Source organism: Malaya genurostris, chromosome 3, assembly GCF_030247185.1.
Source record: "Malaya genurostris strain Urasoe2022 chromosome 3, Malgen_1.1, whole genome shotgun sequence".
In the NCBI taxonomy this organism is placed as follows: domain Eukaryota; kingdom Metazoa; phylum Arthropoda; class Insecta; order Diptera; family Culicidae; genus Malaya; species Malaya genurostris.
Window position 1 is genome coordinate 47,916,461 of NC_080572.1, and position 22,531 is coordinate 47,938,991.

A 22,531-nucleotide genomic window follows, 5' to 3' on the forward strand; every position below is an offset into this window, starting at 1 on the left:
ACAATTCCATAACTACTCAGTAAATTATCACCAAACTTGGCACAGATACTTTTTGCAATTCAGAGGTTGTCATAAGGTTATTTTTTTGCCGAGCTTAGATATTCATTGCAGAGGTAAATAAAACAGTTGAGATTATAGCAAGTGCTTCTAAAAGGGGTCTGTACTGTAAAATTTATCTTATTTGTAGACAAACGAGGGGGCCGGAGGATTCAGACTAGGAGAAGGGGGTCTTAAAAAATCAATCTTTATCTCCCATTTTTTGAGAGATGGGCAAGAATTTCAATGTCGTGTTAGATAGTATTTCAATTGTAAATTTGAATGAAACGCAAATTTTTAAAATAAAATTTCAACTGATATTATTCCATTTTGCCGGAAAATTCTAAGAACTACGGGGAAATTAATCTTTATCTGTCTATGAACGTAATCAAGTGTATAAAGTTTATGAAAGTTTCAGCATAACTACGAAACAACTAAACAAAAGTGCGTCATCCACAATATTGACACTGTGAAACATAATTTACATAGGGTCGCTGCACTAGAGCTTCTGTTCTTAGACCAAACAATAATCACGTTATCAAATTGAATGGCTGGGAATTGACCTGGTCTGATCAAGCGACATATGTAGGTATCAGAAAAAAAATCAGAAACAAATTATTAATTTATAAACAAATTTTCAGACCAAGCATGCCTTATACTGTACCAATTTGGTCTTTTGTTATTCCACCAGAAAGAAACGCTTCAGAACAAAATTTTTGAAGCGTCCTCTCCGGTTTAGTACAAATGAGTTACACAGAACAAACAAATATTGAACCATTACATGTAATGCCACATAATATGATAGGTAAATTCCGAGAAAAATCGATGCAATCTTCAATTGAATCGATTCGCTTTCTATGTTAGTTAGTAAGTTAGCATATAAGTTCCTTTTACTCATTACACATCACAAGTATAGGGTTACAATTTTCCATCAAAAAATTACAGAATTGCGGAAGCAAATGGTGTCCTAATGGTAATATCCCAATCATATAACAGTTCGGCTGAAAAGTTCGTATCGTTCAATAGAAACACACATTTTTTTGCCAAAATTTGTTTTTATTATTCAACATAATTGCCATCAGAGGCGATACAGCGATTATAGCGATCTTCCAACTTTTCGATACCATTTTTGTAGTACGATTTGTAATAGTCACTGTTGTCACGCTATATAATAGTCACTGTTGATGGTTTTTCCCTTTTCAAGGTAGTCGATGAAAATTATACCATGCGAATCCCAAAATACAGACGCCATAACCTTACCGGCCGATTGTTGAGTCTTTCCACGCTTTGAGTTCGGTTCATCGCGTGCAGTCCACTCAGCTGACTGTCGATTAGACTCCGGAGTGAAGTGATGGAGCCATGTTTCGTCCATTGTTATATATCGACGAAAAAAATCGGTTTTATTTCGATATAACAGCTCCAAACACTGCTCAGAATCATCAATTCGTTGTTGTTTTTGATCGATTGTGAGCTCACGCGGCACCCATTTTGCACAAAGCTTTCTCATATCCAAATATTCGTGAATAATATGTCCAACACGTTCCTTTGATATCTTTAAGGTGTTAGCTATCTCGATCAACTTCACTTTACGGTCATTGAAAATCATTTTGTGGATTTTTTTCACGTTTTCATCGATAACAGCCTCTTTTGGACGTCCACTGCGTTCATCGTCTTCGGTGCTCATATGACCAGTACGAAATTTTGCAAACCACTTACGAATTGTTGCTTCGCCCGGTGCAGAGTCTGGATAACACTTATCAAGCCATTTTTTGGTATCGCAAAAAATGCAATATCTCACAAACTAAAAAATGCAATATTTCACAAACTAATAATCAGACAGCTGTCAAATTTATACACGTATCTTTTGAAGGTTGGTACTAACTGAAAATGGTATGGATATAATTCTAGTGGCGCCCTCTCATGAAAAGGATACGAACTTTTCAGCCGATCTGTCTTTTTTATTTAATAATATATTCAATAAGTCACCACTTGTGACTTAAATCTTAAAAATTTAAGTCTAATTTATATTGCAATAAACAATAAATTAAAAAAAGGTCGGCAACTAGAAATTTTATTCATTGTTCAGTAGTCTCCGTGCTAATGTTTGCATGGTATTGTTAGGAATCGTTTCAAGTTTCTACACACTTAAAAATTTTTACATCTTATTAGATGCACACAAATGGAGTGTCGCAGCTCACGCAAATTTACGTGGAAGAACATTTAATATTGTGTCTGAAACTCCATGACATGGAATTCATTGAAAAAAAAAAAGAATTTTGTAGCAACCCACCGCGACTTGAACCGAGAATCGCAAGTTCGTCTGATAATCGACTGAGCCACAGAAGCATGCATCTGCTTGGCCGGTAAAATGTGCATTTAAATTCATACAGTCGCACCTGCTAGTAGAACGCAAGTTACAGTCGAAACCAATACAATTCAAGCTCATCTAACATTAAGTCATTACAAATAAAATTTTCCGTCATTTGACAAATTAGGTCTTTATGAATTACATCGTATGAGGGATTATATCACCTGTAAAAAATATTTTTTTTAGAGTGTAGTTATGTTTACGTTTCGTTTTTGACTGATCAGTGCGTAGCAGTTCAATTTGAACTGCCTAATGCAAAACTCGGCAGTTCAACTTGAACCGCTAAGCAGATGTAAAGTTTCGGCTGTTTGCAGAACACTTTTGTTTTGCATCGAAGTGCAATGTCTATGCTGACGTGCCGAACGAACTGCCGAGTTTTGCATTAGGCAGTTCAATTTGGACTGATATGCACTGATGAGTGAAAGACGAAACGTAACCCTAAGTACTAGTCCAAAATTTGGCTAACCCCTGAATGATCGTTTAAAGATTTTGCTGTGACATGATACACAAACCATATTAGTTTGTTTTTTTTTTCAATTACAGAACGTTCTTCACACTGGAGCCGAATAATGTTTCCACCAAACTATCCCGAGCATCTCCGCAAGTGAAATCGGATTTCGGCACACATTGCTGGTGAAGTAATCGAGATCGATCAGGGCAAAATTAGCGGTGCATTTTTCACCTGACTCTGCAGGCAATGGTGGAATCGGGCAGCATTAGTCGGACCAGCCCGGCCTCAACGTCGATAGTAACGGCGGGAGTTCGCAGTGGAATCCTGGAGACACGGGTCCGAGGTGCCTGGTACAGGGTATCGGTGACACTAGAAACGGACTACATATCGGTTAGTTTGGATGAAACGTGCGAACCGGTTGATCACAGCACTACACTTAATGGAACACTGGGGTGAGTAATGGATTTGGATTTTACACGAGTTGCCCGGTATTCGGTGAGGTTTTAATGGTCATGTTGAATTGTTTTCCATCTATTCAGCAAGAGAAATAACTGAACAGCCATTGGTCATTCAAAACCGATTTCCAACAGGCAGTTTAGGATATGAATTTCTACCAATAATTTTAAGCTAATACGTGTTTTCAATCGGCTTAGTTTTCATCAACCAATTTCCGTTGTACACTAGGTGTTGTGGAGAAAAAGAAATTTGATTGATTGATTGATTGGATTTCAAATACCATCGATTGAGTTATTTCATATTTCAATGGAATGCAATATTTGCAGAAGAAGATGAAGATCTTTGGATAATCAGTTGAAATCTTTTATGCTTTGCAGAACACCGGTCGTGTCTGAATGCAGATCTACCTGGTCTATAAGCTTTAGATGAGCGATAAACAAAATAAAAAAAAAACAAAAACAAAAACGCTTATTCGAGAAGGAAAGTGAATAGTAGGTTTATTCAAAAAATTGACCATCGATAGCTCTTCAGGCATTTTGTGGATTCTGCGCCAAAAAAAATTCGCCTCGTTTGATTCGAAGAAAGAATCGACTCATTATTTTTCTACTTCTTCGAAGTTAACGAAGTGCTGCTCAGCAAGTGCGCATTCCATTGATACAAATTATTTGATTGATATATTTGATCGTTATAATCGGCATTCCAAAAATAATATTAAAACATTTTTTTTCTAAAAGTTATTTCATGAATGTTGAAATGATTACCTGATTCTTCTATTCGCTGGTCGCTCGTAAACGTCCGGAGCGAGTGAAAGCACCATGTCGCGAGTCGTCATAATTTTTAAAGTAAATTTTCCATCGGATTTTGATTCTACGACGCTTCATTATGTTTGATATTTTTTCCGATTTTTCATAGACATGACAAAAACGAATTATTTATGAAAACTGTAAACAGTATTGAACAACAAACGCAAAGTAAAATATAACATTCAAAATATTGAAATATTCATTTTTTTTGACGATTCTACGAATTCTTACCCTATTGTAAAATCTGCTCCTGTGGATATTTTGAAATGGATATGAAGAGTAGATCCCGGAAAACGATTTGGGGGCCGTAGTTCGACGGGTATCTTGCTGTCTTTCGTTCAATTCATGTGGTTACCATTTTCCTACTCTTCCCGTGGCTCCCAACCGGTCAGAAATGGCTGGTTGTGACACATTCAATGTCTCAGCAATCGTCCAATTACGTCTGCTATTCGGTGTCCGATGGTTTTTTCCACGTTCCTCGATAATCACATGAAAATCACCACTTTTGAATTGTTGATATACGTAGCATCTCTTGCATGTTGCTTCCGGTTCTACAGTCATCACAGCCTCCTTAAGCTCTTTAAAGTCATTGCTGTTTGCAACGCACTTATTTTGCACCGAAGTGCAATGTTTAATCTGACGTCTCAAACGAAAACAGATTTACGGCTTTATGGCCACATACATACGTCTGCTTAGAGGATTATGTTGATCCGTGAGGTGGCATTAGCAGCCCAACATAATCTACTAATGCACTGATCGGCTGAATGCGAAACATACAAACAACAAATTCTACATTATTTGACATTACTCGTTACTTGACACAAATTTCATCATATTTAGACTGGAAAAATATGACATGATACAAAATGAGGTCTGCTGTCTACTAAATATAGTTGACTGATGTCAAAATAATAAACAATCCTAGATATGGGAATTTGATGCAAGGGTAGCTCCCTCGTTTGGCATAACACCGTTTGGCATACAACCATTTGGCATAATCGTTATTTGTCAAATTGCTATTTGGCGTAATGGTCATACAATTTACAAATCTTTGGTACTGCGATGGTCGTTTGGCATAACAGATCAACATGCTGCTTAATAGCATTTCACCTAATTTCATCGAAATATTCGGATCGAGTACAAAATTCACATATTTCGTCCAAGTTTTCATTGCAAGAACATCTCTCGATTGAAACACAAACGAAATTTCATATTAGATTAAAAGATTGCAAGTTCCATAATTATTATGCCAAATGATCACTATGCCAAATAACTATTATGCCAAACGACTTTCTGTCAAACGGCGTTATGTCATACGGTATTATGCCAAATGACCTTATGTGTAATGGGCCCCTTTCCACTAACAATTTTCGACGTATTTGGCATTGTTATTTAAAGTGAACGCCTGATTGTTTTGGAATTTTTTACTCAATAATTTCCAAACAGGAAGTTGGATCCGTTTAAAATCTCGTAGCAACCTATGGTACTATAAGACCTTTTTAATTTTGATCCGAGTTTGCGAAAACTGGTTATCATTAAAAGTCGCAGTGAATTTGTTTTCTTTTTAAATTTTTAACTCTGGTATAGGCAAGACTGATTCATTCGGCAACCAATCAGCCTATATAGAATCTATATATTGGAACAGTCTCGCAGTTTTTTTCTTTGCATCGTCACCTTCGATGACAGTAAAGTAAAGTCTTGGGCATTACAATCCTTTTGTGGAATCTCGCCTTTTCTGTTTCAACAGACTTCGCAGCCGATTTATAGCGTACAGGATCATTGCAATTGTTAGTACTACGATCCTATTGACACTAAGAATCCTTCCAGGTCGAGATTCGAATATACGACCACTGGATGGTAAGACCAGCGCCCTAATCATTGAACCGCCAACTAGGGCAAGATGACAGTTCAAACTGTTTAATACTCTTTACCTTTTAATTCCGAAAACAGAAGTCGGATCCGACTAAAGTTTCTTAGTAATCTTTGGGAGCATAATTCATTCATTTGAAGCTATGTTTGTGAAATTCGGTCTTGCCATCTTACTTACCAGCAAGACCATTCAACAGAGATCCGTCCGTATAACAAATTGAGTGTTCAGCAAGTTGTTCCGAATAACCAGATAACCATTCCTCACGAAGAGTATATTTCACATTTAATGTTGTGAAAGGAAAACTGTATGTGAGAGTTAGGTCACTAAGAGCGAATAAATATTCATTCCAAGTACCCATTTGAGACCACAAGCGTGTGTTGCCAATAGCATAGTCTTTAGGGTGTTTTGGGAACACATGTAGTAGTTTAATGCATAGTAGTGCCTCTAGAACAGCAATAGGAGTTGTCGTGATTGCTCCTGTCATCGCCATTAGGACCATCCTTCGGAGATGATTTGGTTAAGTGCAAATCTAGAATAATTTGATTAGCTTTTTGCACTTTCCACTGTGCGAAATTCGCAACAAATGAGCACAAATAAAGCTAACTTTTTACTGCATCGCGTTCGAGAACAATGTTTCGAACAGTGTTAAATATCGTAGCGAATTCCACAATTTAGCCTTTATGAATGTCCGAAACGAATACCGTACAATATTTTGATAGTTTCTTTCAATGGAATATGCAAATAATCGACATCAAAATTCTGTATTTTTGATGCCGTTAGGACAGCCCATTTGTGAAAAAGCTGTAAAGGAAATCACGTAAAAAAAGCTCCTCATCAAAATTGGTTCAGTAATAAATCAATCGGCACTGTGAGCACTTCAAACGATTGCGTCATCCAGCTGGTGGTCGTTTGCATTGTAGAAAAACATAACGATGGGGAACATTATACCAAATCAGCCATTCTAAGGAGTGTATCGAAAGTTAGCATCATTGATTATTGAATAAAAAAGCAAAAAAAAAACACATTTTGACATCTGTTTTCAATATGTTGTAGAAAAATTACATTTTTATGCATTTTACATTGAAGGAAATCCTAGTTTCTGTGACACGCTCGCACTTTGGACTTGACATTCTTAATGAAATTCTGCACAGTTACTTTTGTGACTTTCCTGGTGGCAGCTGCCCAGTTTTATTTGAACTCCTGCATGTTTTGGAACACTGTACCTTCCTTCCGAAAGTGCCGCTTGATAATTGCCCAATACCATTCAATTGGCCGAAGATCCGGGCAGTTCGGTGGGTTGATGTCCTTTTCCACGAATAGTACATAATTTTTTGACAACCACTGTAGAACGGAGTTGGCGTAGTGGGCTGAAGCCAAATCCGGATAGATGAGAGGAGGAGCCTTATGCTTTCTGTACAGTGGCAGCATTCTCTTCTTCAAACATTCTTCCTCGTACAGCTTGGCGTTAATTGTGCCCTTCGTGAAGAAAATCGACGACCGCCAACCACAGGTACAAATTGCTTGTCAGATCAACACCTTCTGCCCAAACTTTTCCATCGCCACTGTGGTGTCAGCGTCGTCCAGGTCCTGGTACACCGATTTCGTATAATATTGCGGTCCGGGCAGCGCTCGAGAGTCTTCCTTGGCGTAGGTTTCGTCGTCGATCAGGATGCATCCGTCTTTATTCTGTAGAATCCGGTTATACAGTTTTCGCGCTATTGTTTTGACCTGAACTTGCTCTACCAGGGACTTTTTCGGCAACATCTGTTTCTTGTACGTTTTCAAGGAGTTCCGAACTTTGATCCGTTGAATCATCTCGATGCTGGTGTTGAACTGCTTGGTTAAATCCCGCGTCGATGCCGATGGGTTTTTCCTGATGTACTCAACCACTTTTAAGTCCCGGCCGGGCTGGCTGGGACCCGTTTTCCTACCGGATCGGGGCAAATCCTTCATGGAAAGGGTCTTACCGAACTTCTCGATAATATTTTTGACACTGATGTGGTGCACTTTCACCCGTTTTGCCATTTCGTTGTACGTGACACCACTCTCTGAGCAAGAAGTGTGCAGAATTTTCTTTCGCGTTTCCGGATCAATTCGACTCATCATTCAAACGATAAATCGTACCGAAACCAATCGATGACGCAGCTGTTATTGACATGTAAACAAACATGTCACCGCAAAACACGCTGCAAAAAATTAAGCCATTTCAGAGTAATAACTGTTTGAATGTTGCTTATCGACTACACTCCTTAATGGCTCTAAATGTTATCTAAAGAACTTTTAAGATTACTTCTTTGCAAATCGAAGGTAAAAAATCATCAGTTTAGTATACATCTAGAATAATTTGAGCTTTGTGTTATTTTCGCAGTCCAAAATTACAAAATCAAACGAGCGCAAATAAAGCTAAAATTTGGCAGCTTCGCGTTCGAGCAAAAAGTTCGAAGTGTTCAATATCTTAGAGAATTCCACAATTTGGCCCTTCTGAAAGCAGGAATTGAATCAAAAACAACCAAAAAAACTTATTTAGAAAACTGTCTTAAACTGCCGCCCTAATTCCTAGAATACAACCGCAATCTTCCGAAACCAAATGGTTTTTTCAGGACTACAAAATCTTAAACGGTTTAACGGTATCAAATCGGTTTAAATCTATACTTATATCGAATGAAACATAACCGTGAGCCTTACGTTAATCTCACAGTTATGTGTCTGACATTACCTATTCCAAATTGGCGGTATGTTGAACAAATGAAAGGAAGATACTTGATATGTTTATATTTCACTACTGATAGATTTGTAGTAAAGTGTCTAGTCAAACTTTAAATGAATACAAAATAGATCAGTATAAGTATAGTGTAACCCTTCCTATTCCAAAGCCGATCTACGTTCTAAACTGGCACTGATCAATAAATCCTGAGAAAAATCCGTTCTGGTATCGATCATTTATGGAATAATTCAGGGAATTTCTTCTGATCTTGATCAGCTAAGGAGTAGTAAACAGGGGTGGTCACTTAAGCTCTATTTCCTCATTGTTAAAAATCGAGTATAATTACTTACAGTTGGCAGTAGTTTCACAATTCTAAATGTTTTCATTCCTTGAATCAACGAATTAGAGTTTGATCTTCTATCATAAATTTATTTGTATTGATGTGCGAACGGTATTTTTAATGCAACCTGCTCGGACACATTCCCGTAGTTCTTTTCTAAGCCGAAAACCTCAGTCGGCATCAAACGAGTAGAAAATAATTGAACATGTCTAATGTTTCCTTTATATTGCCCATTAAATTAGATGATGTTCAATTTGTCTGTTATTTTAGATTGAACATCTATGGTCATTTTTGCCGTTTCTCGCGCCAACACAAACGAATGGCAATCAATTATATATATATATATATATATATATATATATATATATATATATATATATATATATATATATATATATATATATATATATATATATATATATATATATATATATATATATATATATATATATATATATATAAATCGATTTCACCTTTCGCTCATCACGTTCTTCCCCGGGTTTCCGGTATTTCTCCGTTCCCCACCATTTTCTATTTCTAAATTTTTAGTTTGTGTGCCACCACCCACGGGCCCTAAGTTCATTCATCCGAATGATCCAACCACCGCTGGCAATACATCACACACATATGAAAGGATATTATTATGTTTAGCGTTATGAGTGTGGCTTGTTGCGTTGGTTGTTTGGAAGTTGGTATGGATTAGTTGCGATGGGTTTTGTTTTGTTTTTCAGGTCAGTCGGCTTAGGAATGAATACACTTTGATTAGGTAGAAACATGGTGTAGATTACATCGGTTAATGACAGTGAAATTGATAAATAATTGCATTTTCCCCGGAGGAATTTCATATGCATCGATAAAGAGAAGCCATAATAAGCGATAGCGAGATATAGCGAAGTAGCGCTAATCATGAAGTGAAGCATTAGATCAACTGTTGATTATTAATAAATGAACAATGCGAATTGAAATGCAGAGTTATACTGTTGATATTTATACTAATTATACTAGTGTTATTATTGTCTTTGCTGTGATAACATTAGACTATGATAGTTTGCTATACTAGGAATTTGATTTAATGAACTCCAATAGTTCATCTGCCTATTTTAATTCAGTGTTCATTTGATGAATGAAATGTAGTAATTGCAAAATATAATAAACCTGTATTAATCCACCTTGTGGTGTTATGATGCCTTTCTCATATGATTCATGTTTTGTTTAATTTTACTAAGGGATTCTTCAAACAACTTTTCGTTTAATATTGAATAAGATCAAAAAAGTTTGTTTGGGCATACACTAGCATACCCTTTTTAATTTCTAACAGTCGCTCTAAAGGACGGTTTAAAGTTTTAAACACATCTCACCCTGTTGTTCCGAAACCGGAAGTGAGTTTTGAGTTAAGGTCAAAAGTAGTTAATTTTTATAGACGTTTATTTTTGCCTTTCTCATACAGAAAGGCTATGCAACCGCTGTGAAAACCGACTTTACAACCGAGGTCCGGAGGGCCGAGTTTCATATACCATTCGACTCAGTTCGTCGAGATCACAAAATGTCTGTCTCTGTGTGTGTGTGTATGTATGTTACTCAATTTTCTCCACAAATCGATTTCCACGAACTTAGATTCACATGAAAGGTCTTATGGTTCCATACAAAGTTCCAGAGTTTCATTTGAATCCGACTTCCGGTTCCGGAATTACTGAGTTATATGCACCAAATATAAAAAAAATAGTCACACACGTTTTCCATAGAAGGTTGAAACGATTTTCACAAACTTAGTTTCAAATGAAAGGTCTTACGGTCTCATACAATTTTCCTGAATTTCATTTGGATCCGACTTCCGGTTCCGAAATTACAAGGAAATATGTGCAAATTCATTGAAAAATGCGCACTCAATTTTCTCGGAAATTTCTTAATCGATTTTCACAAACTAAGAAGCAAATGAAAGGTCTTGAAATTCTTTAAAAAGTTCCCGAAAAATTGATCCTGATTGATTGACTTTCGGTTTCGGTATTACAGTGCGATTAGTGAAAATTTTTAATTTCATGAGTATTTTTTCAGAAGCGATGGCGAAACGAGGTGTACATTTTTAGAAAACTTTCTGCTAAATTTTTCTAGTTTGCAGATCTTGTTAGTTAGTGAATATATATAATTATTTTGGGACTACTAGTCCCCTTTTTCCACTTCCGAAAGCTCCGATAAAAGTAAAGAAAGTCTCCTAAAATGGAACTCTCTTCGATTTCTCAGCAACGGTTAAGCCGAATCATGATTTGAATTAAAGCTCTCATTGTCTTTAAATACACTGTGTAATTTTATCTAGATCTGACTTCCGGTTCCGAAATTACAGGGCAATGAGTGTCAAAACATTCAAATCGTCATTCAAAATGACGAGGCATAACTAGTACGCGATGGTACATGCTGCTTTGCTCCGTTCGCAGCGTGCTTTGTTCAATTTCGTATAGCGTGCAGCATTGCCACATTTAAATCTTTATTTTTCAGGTAAATAAAATGTTAATTACTAAATCATTTATTTAATTTGAACCTATTTGTTAGTGTTATTACAAAATCATGATAACGATGCTATAATGAATCTATAAAAGTACATTTATTGCCTTTCTCATATAGAAAGTTTATGCAAAGACTTGAAAAATTGACTAATGAAAATTGGCCTAGAGGGCTAAGTGTCCTATATCATTCGACACAGTTCTTCGAGCTGATCAATGTATGTGTCTGTGCGTGTATGTGTGCGAGTGTGTGCGAGTGTGTGTCAGATAATGTCACTAATAAAATAAAAAATCTCGTAGTCCCGTAGGTTGCTGTTGAGTTTCAGCATGCTTTCATATGGTAAAGTTTGTTTAAGTTTGCACACCGTCATTTAGAGCGACGATGCAAGAAAGGGTAAAATTCTTCTAGATTTGGCTCAAACCTGACTTAATTTGTAGGCTATATTAGTTGTTAACTAAACGAACCGACTTCGGCTATACTGGTTCAAGTTCCCGGTTCCAGAAGTACCGGAAATAGTGGTCAAAAAGTCTGAAACGAGAGTCGCTCAATTTTCTCCGAGATGATTTGATCGATTTCCACAAGCAGACTCAAATAAAAGTTCTTATAGTCTCATTGGGTAATCATTTGGTGCGACGATGCAAAATAAAGAAACATACTTATTAACTGGTTATGTTAGTTCATACCCAAAGAAAGTTTCTTATTTTATTCAAGATAGAAAAAAAATTTGTTCACAAAATCTTCTAGTGATATTTTTGAAAATATAAATAATATGAGAAAGGCATCGTTACACCACTAGGTGGATTTAAAAAAGTTTTTTGTTCAAGTCTTAGTTTGTAAAACTCGACTCAGCTCTTTCTGAGAAAAAAGAAGAGTGTTTCGTTTCGGCTACTATTTCCGGTACTTCCGGAGCCGGGACCTGAGAACCGGTATAGCAGAAATCGGTTCATTTAGCCTTGCATAACCTATAAATTGAAACAGTTTTAACCTAATTTTAGAAGAATTTAACGTTTTATTTGTATTATCGTTCTATATGACATTTTGCAATTTCGTACACACTACCCTGTATTTCCGGAACCGCTAGCTAGATCTGGGTAAAATTCTACATCAACTTACGAAAACATAATACATTTTATTAAAATCTGATTTTGCAAAGATCGGTAAGTTCCTGAGAAATTGGAGTGATTTCCGGTTTGGAGCACATGAGCACTTTTCCGATACTACCGGAACCAGTAACGATAATCTGGTATACTCAAAGTCAACGTATTTGGTCATAAACTAACCATACCTGCCTAAATGAAGAATTATATGGCTATTTAAATGTAGTTGGCTTGATTTTTCCGTGCCATGCATAAAACACGCTCCTGAAAATGTTTTTTTTATATCATATCAACCTGTATCGTATCCGGATGAAAGTTCACTTAATAGTTTACGACGCTCATAAGTTTATGGTGGATTATGTGTAAATTTCACCGAATGTCGGCAATTAATGATGAACAAGTCAGTATAATTACGACGGAAGCCAGGTGCGTACCCAGGAAAAATTTTTGGGGGTGGTTTTCATAATATAGGGGAGACCGGGGCTAAATAGGACACTATTTGTAAATTGAAAAAAAAAACATTCATTAAAACAGGGTTTTTCCCAAGTCATCTCTACCGCGTCACGCATTTACAAAGTCAATCCATGAATCGAATTAATTGCAAGTTTATAAGAAATTTAAGCTGTCCGGTTTAACCACGTGTCCGATCTGGCCCCTGTTTCCCCTTATAATTTCTTGAGTTTGGGTTAACCCCTACAGCATATTCAGAGCAATTGTACCGACCGTTCATCAAGTGAAACTTTTTCTGAACAGATTTTTGAAAGTACAGCCGTTCGAAAGTCAATAACATTTTACCGGTATCCGTAAATATGATTTGGTGTAATGGCCGTGTTACCAACAACATTTACAAATAATCTCATTCATAGAACTATATTTTATCATCAGTCGCAAACCGTGCAAATTTTCAACTATAATCAGAGCTGCTAAATGTCACTATCAAATTCTCACTCATGTCATTCTCATGTCACTATCGAAATTCTACGGCGAGATTCCATTTTGTGCAGTGTTCGTAGTGTGAGATTTGATTCAAACCAGAGAAATTGCTGCTGGTCGTTTGCATTCGAGCAAAATACATCGAAAAGTGAACAACGAAGAAGAAAACTCTACAAATCAGCTCTTTTAAAGGGTTTATAAAAGAAATATAAGAAATATCAAACTTTTGCAATAACGCGGGTGTTCAAGAAAAAATGAAGATTTTTTAAGTCATTATAGTAAAAAAATTTTTTTACATCAATTTCAGTTTTAGCCTTTTAGAAAAGCTATGAATCACTGTGAAAATCGACTTTTTAACCGAGGCCCATAGGGCCGAATGTCATATACCATTCGACTCAGCCCGACGAACTGAACAAATGTCTGTGTGTATGTATGTAATAAAATATGTACTTACTTTTCTCGGAGATCGCTGAACCGATTTTCACAGACTAAGATTCAAATGAAAGGTCTCATAGTCCCAAAATTCAAATTACATGGTAATTTGTGGAAATTAGAGAAAAAATGTGCATTCAATTTTCTCTGAAATTGGAAGGTTTTATAGTTTCCTAAAACTTTCTAGAACATTTTATCTAGATCCGAATTCCGGTTCCTGATAAATTCTTTTAGTTTGCAGAGTCTGTTAGTTTGTGAGCATAAAAGCTTAATCCGGCACTACTGTCCTAACCCCCCCCCCCCCTCCCCCATTTCCTGTTCCGGAAATAGTGGTGCAGAAAACTTTAAAAAATCGAACTCATTTGATTCCTCTGCAATGCTTGAAACGATTTTCACATTTCTTGATTTGAATTAAAGCTCATATTATCTTTAAAGCTACTGTGAAATTTCAACCGGATCCGACTTCCGGTTCCGCAGTTACAGGGCGATGAGCGTCAATGTTTTCAAATCGCCATATAGAATGACAATATGTACTACACCGAAAGAAGAAGAAAACACAAAACGAACGATGCGTGTTTTGTTCTATTTCGTACACGATATGAAGAAATCAAAACGGTTACGGATGTCTGCTACTAGTGTGTAATATTGGTAAAAGACGGTGTTGCAATTGATACAAATTTTATGATCAGTACTACCGAAAGAATAAACGAATGTCAATGAATTCAAATTTATTTTAAAAAAAATATGAAATTTTCACATCCGGTAATACCGTGCCGGTTAAGTCTCGATGCTCTCACAAGATACAATTTCGGATCCTCATGGTCAATTTCTTCGTATCCTTGGCCCACCAATGATTTTTGTACACTAGGGCTCTGAGGGAGCCAAAAAAATCCTCAATGGAACGGCACTGGGCCAAGTTGATCGGGGTTTTTTTTATTCCTCACGTTCGGTATCTTTTTCTGCTCAAGATATTTTCGGCCGGCGTCACGCAAACTCGTTCCGTTCTTGGTTTCGAACAGCTTTTTCAACGCTTCCTTCTTCTTCGTCATTATCTTCGCTGGATGGCTGCTACGATAAACGACGACCGATATGAATGATATGAACGTTTAAAACGATTAAATGATTCATAACAACAAACATAACATAACATAAACGAAAAAAAACTGTATGAACGATACAAACGATAAAAACCATATAAATGATAAAAGATTAATGATGTAAATGACAAACGATTAACGATAAAAACGGCGTGAAGTATATAAACAATAAAAACGACAAAAGGATGTGAACGATATAAACGATATAAACGATAGAAACGAAATAAATTAGAAAAACGAAAATAAGATAAAACGATGAAACGATGAAACGATACAAAGGTAAGAACGAAAACTGATAAAAGTGACAAAAAGGACATGAAAAAAAAAAATACTAGGAAATTAATAAACCGAGATTTTTAAAAGCCTGTTGTAATCCACCTAGTGGTATAATGATCCCTTTCTCATATCAATCATATTATCATATATAATAATTATAATATTCAAAATGTTTCTCTTCGATTCTTGAAATAAATCAAGGGATTGTTTGTGCATTAACGTTCAAAATGAAACACGAGAAAAAGAAGTGAGTACCACTATTGTACAAGGGATGTTGGTTCGTATGTCCATAAATTCAGTAATTCCGTATGAGACCACGAGACCTTTCATTTGAACCTAAGTTTGTGAGTGACCTAAGTGAGATTCATGTTAGAATATATGACCACTATTTCCGGTGCTTCCGGAACCAGGATAGCCGAAATCGGTTTGCTTAGCTTAGCGGTTTTTATGCGAATTTCCAGAGTTATGCGGTTTTTTTTATGCGGTACGTAAACTCGCATAAAAAAAGACTTAAGTGTACAATATTTAACACACTTTACCCAACCGGAAGTCGGATCCGGATGAAATTCAGGAATTCCGTATGGGACCACGAGACCTTTCCTTTGAGTCCTAGTTTCAAAATAGGTTCAGCCATCTTCGAGAAAACCTAGTGATGTTATTTGACACATACACACGCACACATACATACATACATACATACAAACATACACACACAGACATTCTGATCCAAAGGCATCGCAAGTTCTTGTTTTCAGTTTCGAAGAGCTGATTTTTCAGTTAAAATAACAGATGCGATAACTAAGAATCTTCTAAAGTCATTTCTAAATCTTTGGGATTGTATGGAGATCTACTGTAGTTTGGATTGGAGTGGATTGTATTTATCATTTAGTTTAAAAGGCGCACTGCCTTAGCTCCTCTATGCCGAAGGCTAACACCAAAATTTCGAAAATGCTGATGAAAATGTACAAAATCGATGCTGCATCAATCTGTCTGGAATCAGATGTAAGAAACATTTCCAGCGAATTTGAATTACGGACTTTGGTACAGGTTATTCGTTACTGGAAAATCACAGTCCAGATTACCCGTTACTGGAAAAATACTGTCCTGCGATTAAAACGTTGATTCATCCTAGAAGAATACCCTGCTAATTGAATTACTAAGAATCGCCAACTGGGTCGGATCAACAAACAAACTATCAAAAGGGACATCCAACAACAAACCTTCCCTCGATAATGGACAAGTAAACTACTACTAGACTGTACCATGGTCTGTCTGATGGGTTTTTGCAATGTAGTGCGCCACATGAAAAAAAATACCCAGAACCGTGGTGCACCATATCTGGAGGCTAACCCATCAGAAGGCAAAGCGGATCGTTTCACCAGGCAAGTGCAACGTCATCCGTGCCGGCGAATGGGAAAATTTGATCGGAAAAACGGTGAACGAGAGTGTAAACAAATTTGTCGTTGAAATGAGATTTTCCGTTTTTCTTTGCCGCGTACCTGCCTGCATGTAAACCGGTCCGGTTTCATCATCACAGACAAACTCTCGCGCGATTTGGCGATGATGCAGCAGCGACTGCCGCTGGTGTGATTCGGGGAAATTGGATTTTCGTGGATTTTAATGAACGATTTGATCCGATATTTTATACGAGGGCCGCAGGTTTCCGCTAACCAAGCGAGTTGGGAAAAAGCATGCAACGGTGTTTTTGATTATTTAGAATGGGAAATTTCGATCGTTTTCGCATATATCCGGTTTAGTTAGTCGAAGTGAAAGCAGTGGGTTTGTGGGTTCAAACAACGCAGATACGATGGCAGGCTGGGTCTGTAACCGTTGATTGCTGCAAGCAACGTTAGGTTCATGGACTCAGAGTCAGTGTTGAGAAAATCATGATCAGAAAAAGTTCATTTCATTATCACTCGTGCAAAAAATCAATTCAAGAGATTTTCTAAAAAGAATTCAGAGAATGAAAAAATCACTACCAAAATTTTCAATCATGAAGCAAGCATCCACAAAACCCAGAAAATCGAAGTTCAGAAGTGATTCTTTGTGTCAGCGAAACTTGATAACGAATTTTCAACCACCCAAATATCACTTATGAGATAATCGATTATATTTCTTTGCTAAATTTTCACTACACTTCAGCTCGACACCGGAGTGATTCGTGCAAGATCTAATTGTAATATTCTATTCAATAAAAAAAATGTTTACTCAATAATTTCGGGAATGAATCGCAACTGAGAAATGAGGATTGCGATATTTTCGATGCACGTTGGGTGATCAACATGAAAAATTACGTCTTTCTTAAATATAATACGCCTTTTTGAAATATACTCTGCATAAGAATGGGTAGAATTCATTCGTGAATGTCTCTTGTTGTACAGGGTCCGGCACTCGAAGTGTAACCAACTTCAGACCTTCGACCCTGGCGTCAAGGTAAATGCGACATATTATCGGGAAAGTATTCTGGAGGTTGCTTTGAAGCCGTGGGCAGACAAACATTTCGGTGGCAGACCATGGACGTTTCAGCAGGACTCGGCACCGTCTCACAAAGCTCGAGTGAACCAAGAATGGCTGAAAAACAACGTTCCGAACTTCATCACGTCCACACAATGGCTCTCGAATTCACCAGATGCGAATCCAATGGATTATTCTCTTTGGGCCATTTTGGAGAGCAAAGTCCGAACTAAAAGATACACCAGTCTCGAGGCGCTGAAAAAAGTTATTGTCCGCGAGTGGGCCAAAATACACCTGCAAGTCACATTCGGGCAGCTTGCGATTCGTTTTTTGACCGTCTCAAGGCCATAGTCAAGGCAAAAGGTGGTCATATCGAGCAAAAGTGAATTGATTCTGAATTTTGTATTTTTTTTACACATTTTGTACTTTGAATTAAGTAAAAGTAATTTTCCAAACTGAATTTATGGCCTTTTTAATTGGTTACACTTCGAGTGCCGGACCCTGTACTGAATGTGGTAAAATATTTGTTTCTCCATACCATCGAAAATATGTTCATCAATTTATGTTAAAATTTTCAGTAGTATGAGCTAACCATAATTAACTCAAAATTAAATTAACCTAAAATGTTTTGTTTGATCGAGCATATATTTATAATTACAAATTTATTTGAGAACATTTAACTTAACATAAAAATTTAGAATGTAACTTAATATTTAATTTCTTGCTCCAAAAATGTGCACAAAATTGAATGTTATATGTGTGTAAAAAACCCCTGTTCACAACAACATAATATTTTACCATTTCTCATCGATTCCTGGAGGAATAAGGCGAACTCAATATTCACATCTGATGTATCGAATACACTCAACTGAACGCATTAAACATTACACAGCAACAGTTGGAACAACAACCTAACATAAGGAACAAATCACTGATGGTACTTACCATGTACTCTTGTGGAATTTTTAAAATTCAACATGGCGGCTTTCGGTTTGTTGATATTTTTTCTAATCGCTACATAATTTGTATTCTCGTCAAATAATGTCAAATTAATTCCTAACCTGGATTTAGATATATTAGATGGTGAATTAATTTAAGAATGAGTTTGAAAATTGCATTTTTATTGTCATCGTAATTGGTCGTGTCTCGTACACAACCCCGTAATTTTGTGCTCTATTTTGTTTCATCTAATTGATTTGTGTGGTAGAATATGTTTGTCGTCAATAAGTCGTACTTTTGTATTGATGTACCGTACACATCCTGTAAGTGAAGCATTGAATGTTGTAAAATCACACACACAATCAACAAGTACGTACGATTATTGATATTCGGAAGTGTGGAAGAAGCATGCCAGTTTTATTAGTATTCAAGTCCTCCAGTTATGTCTCTGGCATTACTCACCCTCCTTTTTGCCATTCTCATATAGATGCAATCACTGGAAAACTGACTTTTGAGCCGAGGGCCGAATGTCATATACTATTCGACTCAGTTCGTCGAGTACGCAAAATGTCTATGTGTGTATGTGTGTATGTAACGTATTTTTGCTTTTCTTTGAGATGGCTGAAGCGATTTTCTCAAACTTAGAAAAAAAAGGAAAAGGTTTTGTGGTCCCATTAAAAATTTCTAATACTGTTTGAATCCGACTTCTGGTTCTGGAATTATGGGGTAAAATGTCCTAAAGAAACATGAAAATAAGTGAACCAATTTTCTTCGGAGATGGTTGAACCGATTTTCACTAAACAAGATTCAAATGGTTCCATAGAAAATTATTGAATTTCATCTTGATCCGACTTCCGAATCCGGAATTACAGGATAATGAGTGTAAAAATTGCATTTTGAAATTCCTTACTTTTTTTTCTTAGACATGGGGTGATTGATCTTACAAACTTAGCCTCGTTTGACGGCTATTATTAGGGTCTAAACAATGAAATAAATCATCATTTTTGCGAATTTTTTCCAGAATTATCGTTCAACAAAATAATTTCAAATGTTTGGCATGATAAAAGCATCCTTCCAACAACATTTTGTAATTTTTTCATGGAAAAATATTAAGAAATAAGTCGGTGAAAAGGTATTTTCGAGAACGCTTCTTAAAACTCATGATTTGGTGGTTGTTCAAAGTGAAAACTACGATTTTCCACGAAAAAATCCGTCATTTTATAGCTGTTAAACCTCCCCAAAGTAACAAACAACGAAAAGGAAAACGTTGGGGTCTGGTTTTTTATATGTAGAAAGTGTGTGCAAAATTTGAAAAAAAAATGGTGCAGTAGTTTTTGAATGACGATGGACACGGACTTTTAAAACCTGCTTTCGAGGAAAACGCGTTTTGTCTATAATATCAATAGAAACAATTAATTACTCCAAGGAGCCCGTAGGGTCTACCATTTCCAAAAAAATCATATTTTTTCTTTTATAAGTTTGTCAAGTTTTCAAGTGTCAAGTGAATCGAAGTAGAAAGTCCATAACTTCCAGAGTTTTTTTTTTATATCGTTTATTTATACCCGGCTTTAACCTAATTTTGGTCGTTCGCCGGGTTCCAGAGTTTCGTTCCAATAGGCTTGAAAATTTCACAGAAAATTCTTCAAATGTTTTACTATAAGAAAATATAAAGAAAATAATAAATGATTTTTCAAAAGCGTTAGACTCTACCAACCCCCCTCCCCCCTTTAAGAAACATGTCTCGGCAGCCGAAACCATTCAACAGTTCGAAAAAGAAAAAAGGAAAAAAGTCTCTCCAAGAAGTCTGTACGGAATTTCATGAGGAACGTTCGCAAGAAGGTGCGCCATCTAGTCTACAATGGCTAAGTAGCAAATGCTGAAAATAATATTCTTATTAGTATATCGAATAAAATTTGAATATCTAACACTTGTGAATTATTTACAGCGAAATCAAAGTGCGTCCATACTTTCTGGGACAGTTTTTAATGGTATAAGTGACGTAAACGACCATTCTCATTATCGCCTATTTTTTTTTTTGATATGGATGAACCGATATCAATAATTTTGGGCTCGTTCGAGACTCAAAAATGGTTTGTGGACCGAGTTCGAAGATCATATACCTGACACTTCAAGTTCCGGTTATATTTTCGAACAAGTGACGTAATCGACAGATCCATTTTTTTAACTGCATGATTGTTTCAGAGAGTCACCTATGATCACATTTAAAAGCTTCTTATTACTAATACACTTGATTTGAGGCATGTTGCTAAACATGTAACGTACGCGCTAAAGTAAGCTTTTGTGAACTATCCGAATCAATCTGAATGAATTGGTATCAAAATTTTGCCCAAATTAGTTTCAGAAGATGTCTTAACAAAAAAGCCGAAATATGTTTCAATGAGACTATGTCGATGACAAGAGAAAGGCATTAACAGACTACTAGATGGATTAGGAATAGGTTAAATATCATCGAGGAAAATGTTCACTTGTGAGAAGCGCGTTTGCTAAAAAGTCGGGTGGGTAATGTCAGAAATATAACCGGATTGAAGTGAATGCGAATAACAATGGCTCGCTGAACCTAAAACTTTGTCCTTATAAAGCACGATGTCAACAGGTCAAAAGTGGGTTATATAAAACAGTTGTACAGAACCCTGTATTTTTTTTAATAGTCTAATATGATTAAGATGATCGCTTGGTGGATCTTAGCATCCAATAGCACCCCATACATAAAAATTCGAAGAATGCAAGGTAGTTTTCAATTTTCGTCAATGATGATATTGCGTCAGGGTGCAATTATAATCAGTGTTGGTGATTGCCGATAATTTGACTGAAGCCGCTCGATATTTATCTATATTGTATACAACATTTACAATCCGGTAGAAGATGCTACAAGAACTCGTGTCTCTCAATGCATGAACCGTGAGAGAATTTTTCTACATTTCTTCTCTCCACTTCATACTCTGAGTATTTCACGGCCCTTAAAAAAATTTACAGTCTGGTAATGAACGGTGCTGTGTGGAATTTACCAAGAGAGAATCGCAAATTGACAATTATCGCAGAAAATCGAATCGATGATTCGACTTGATGATTCTCATACTAGGTTGCAATATTTCAAAACCCTTGTGACACAACCTGTACAAAGGTTATATGCACTTAGTTAGAATAAGCGGCAATAGTAAAATGGTTTTATCGCAATTATCAACTGCTCGTATAGAATCGGATGGCGAAACGAGAATAAGCGACCGTTTGTTGCTTCAGAGAGGATCCCCACAGCAGCGTGCACACCTTTGATTCTCAGACAGGTCATCGAGAGAAATCCGCTCTCGCACTGGTGTCTATTTTGTGTTAAATGAACTATGCCGGTTTTTTGTTGCTGCTATGATATCCGTCTCTATTTGATGGCTCTGATTGAATCGTGTGAAGAGTTGCTAGTGAGCGTTCTTTGATACGATAAAAATCATCCTTGATCACAGTGTTGCTTAAGTGAAATTAAATTTCACCTCTGTATTGGACACCAGGTTTAGTCAGTCCTAATTTTATAAATATTCAGATTATTACTTCTTCTACTTGACATCTCTCACGATTTCCAAAATTTTGATTTTTTAACACTGTTCGGAGTAGATTTGTGGCTCTAAACTTCACAACGCTAGAGACTGAATCAGTTAAAAACGTTAACAAAAGCTGTCCGTTGCAGAAAAAAGTTGGTAACAAAAGAGTCTTTAAATTATTCAATAATACAATTTCAGCCGTTTACCTATGCTTAACAGTTTGGAACTAAT

The 22,531-nt window shown here is 36.5% G+C and overlaps 1 protein-coding gene across 3 annotated transcripts in view; it reads left to right on the forward strand.

Annotated features, from left to right (window-relative positions):
• The window catches only part of LOC131437272 (beta-1-syntrophin), a 442,836-nt gene that overhangs the window by 173,219 nt on the left and 247,086 nt on the right, over positions 1–22,531 (forward strand). For all 3 annotated transcript variants that reach the window (XM_058606511.1, XM_058606509.1, XM_058606512.1), the window contains one exon: positions 2,948–3,307. In XM_058606511.1, coding sequence (XP_058462494.1) covers positions 3,102–3,307 — 206 coding nt within the window. In that variant the 5' untranslated portion in view covers positions 2,948–3,101. The remainder of the gene's footprint in view (positions 1–2,947; positions 3,308–22,531) is intronic.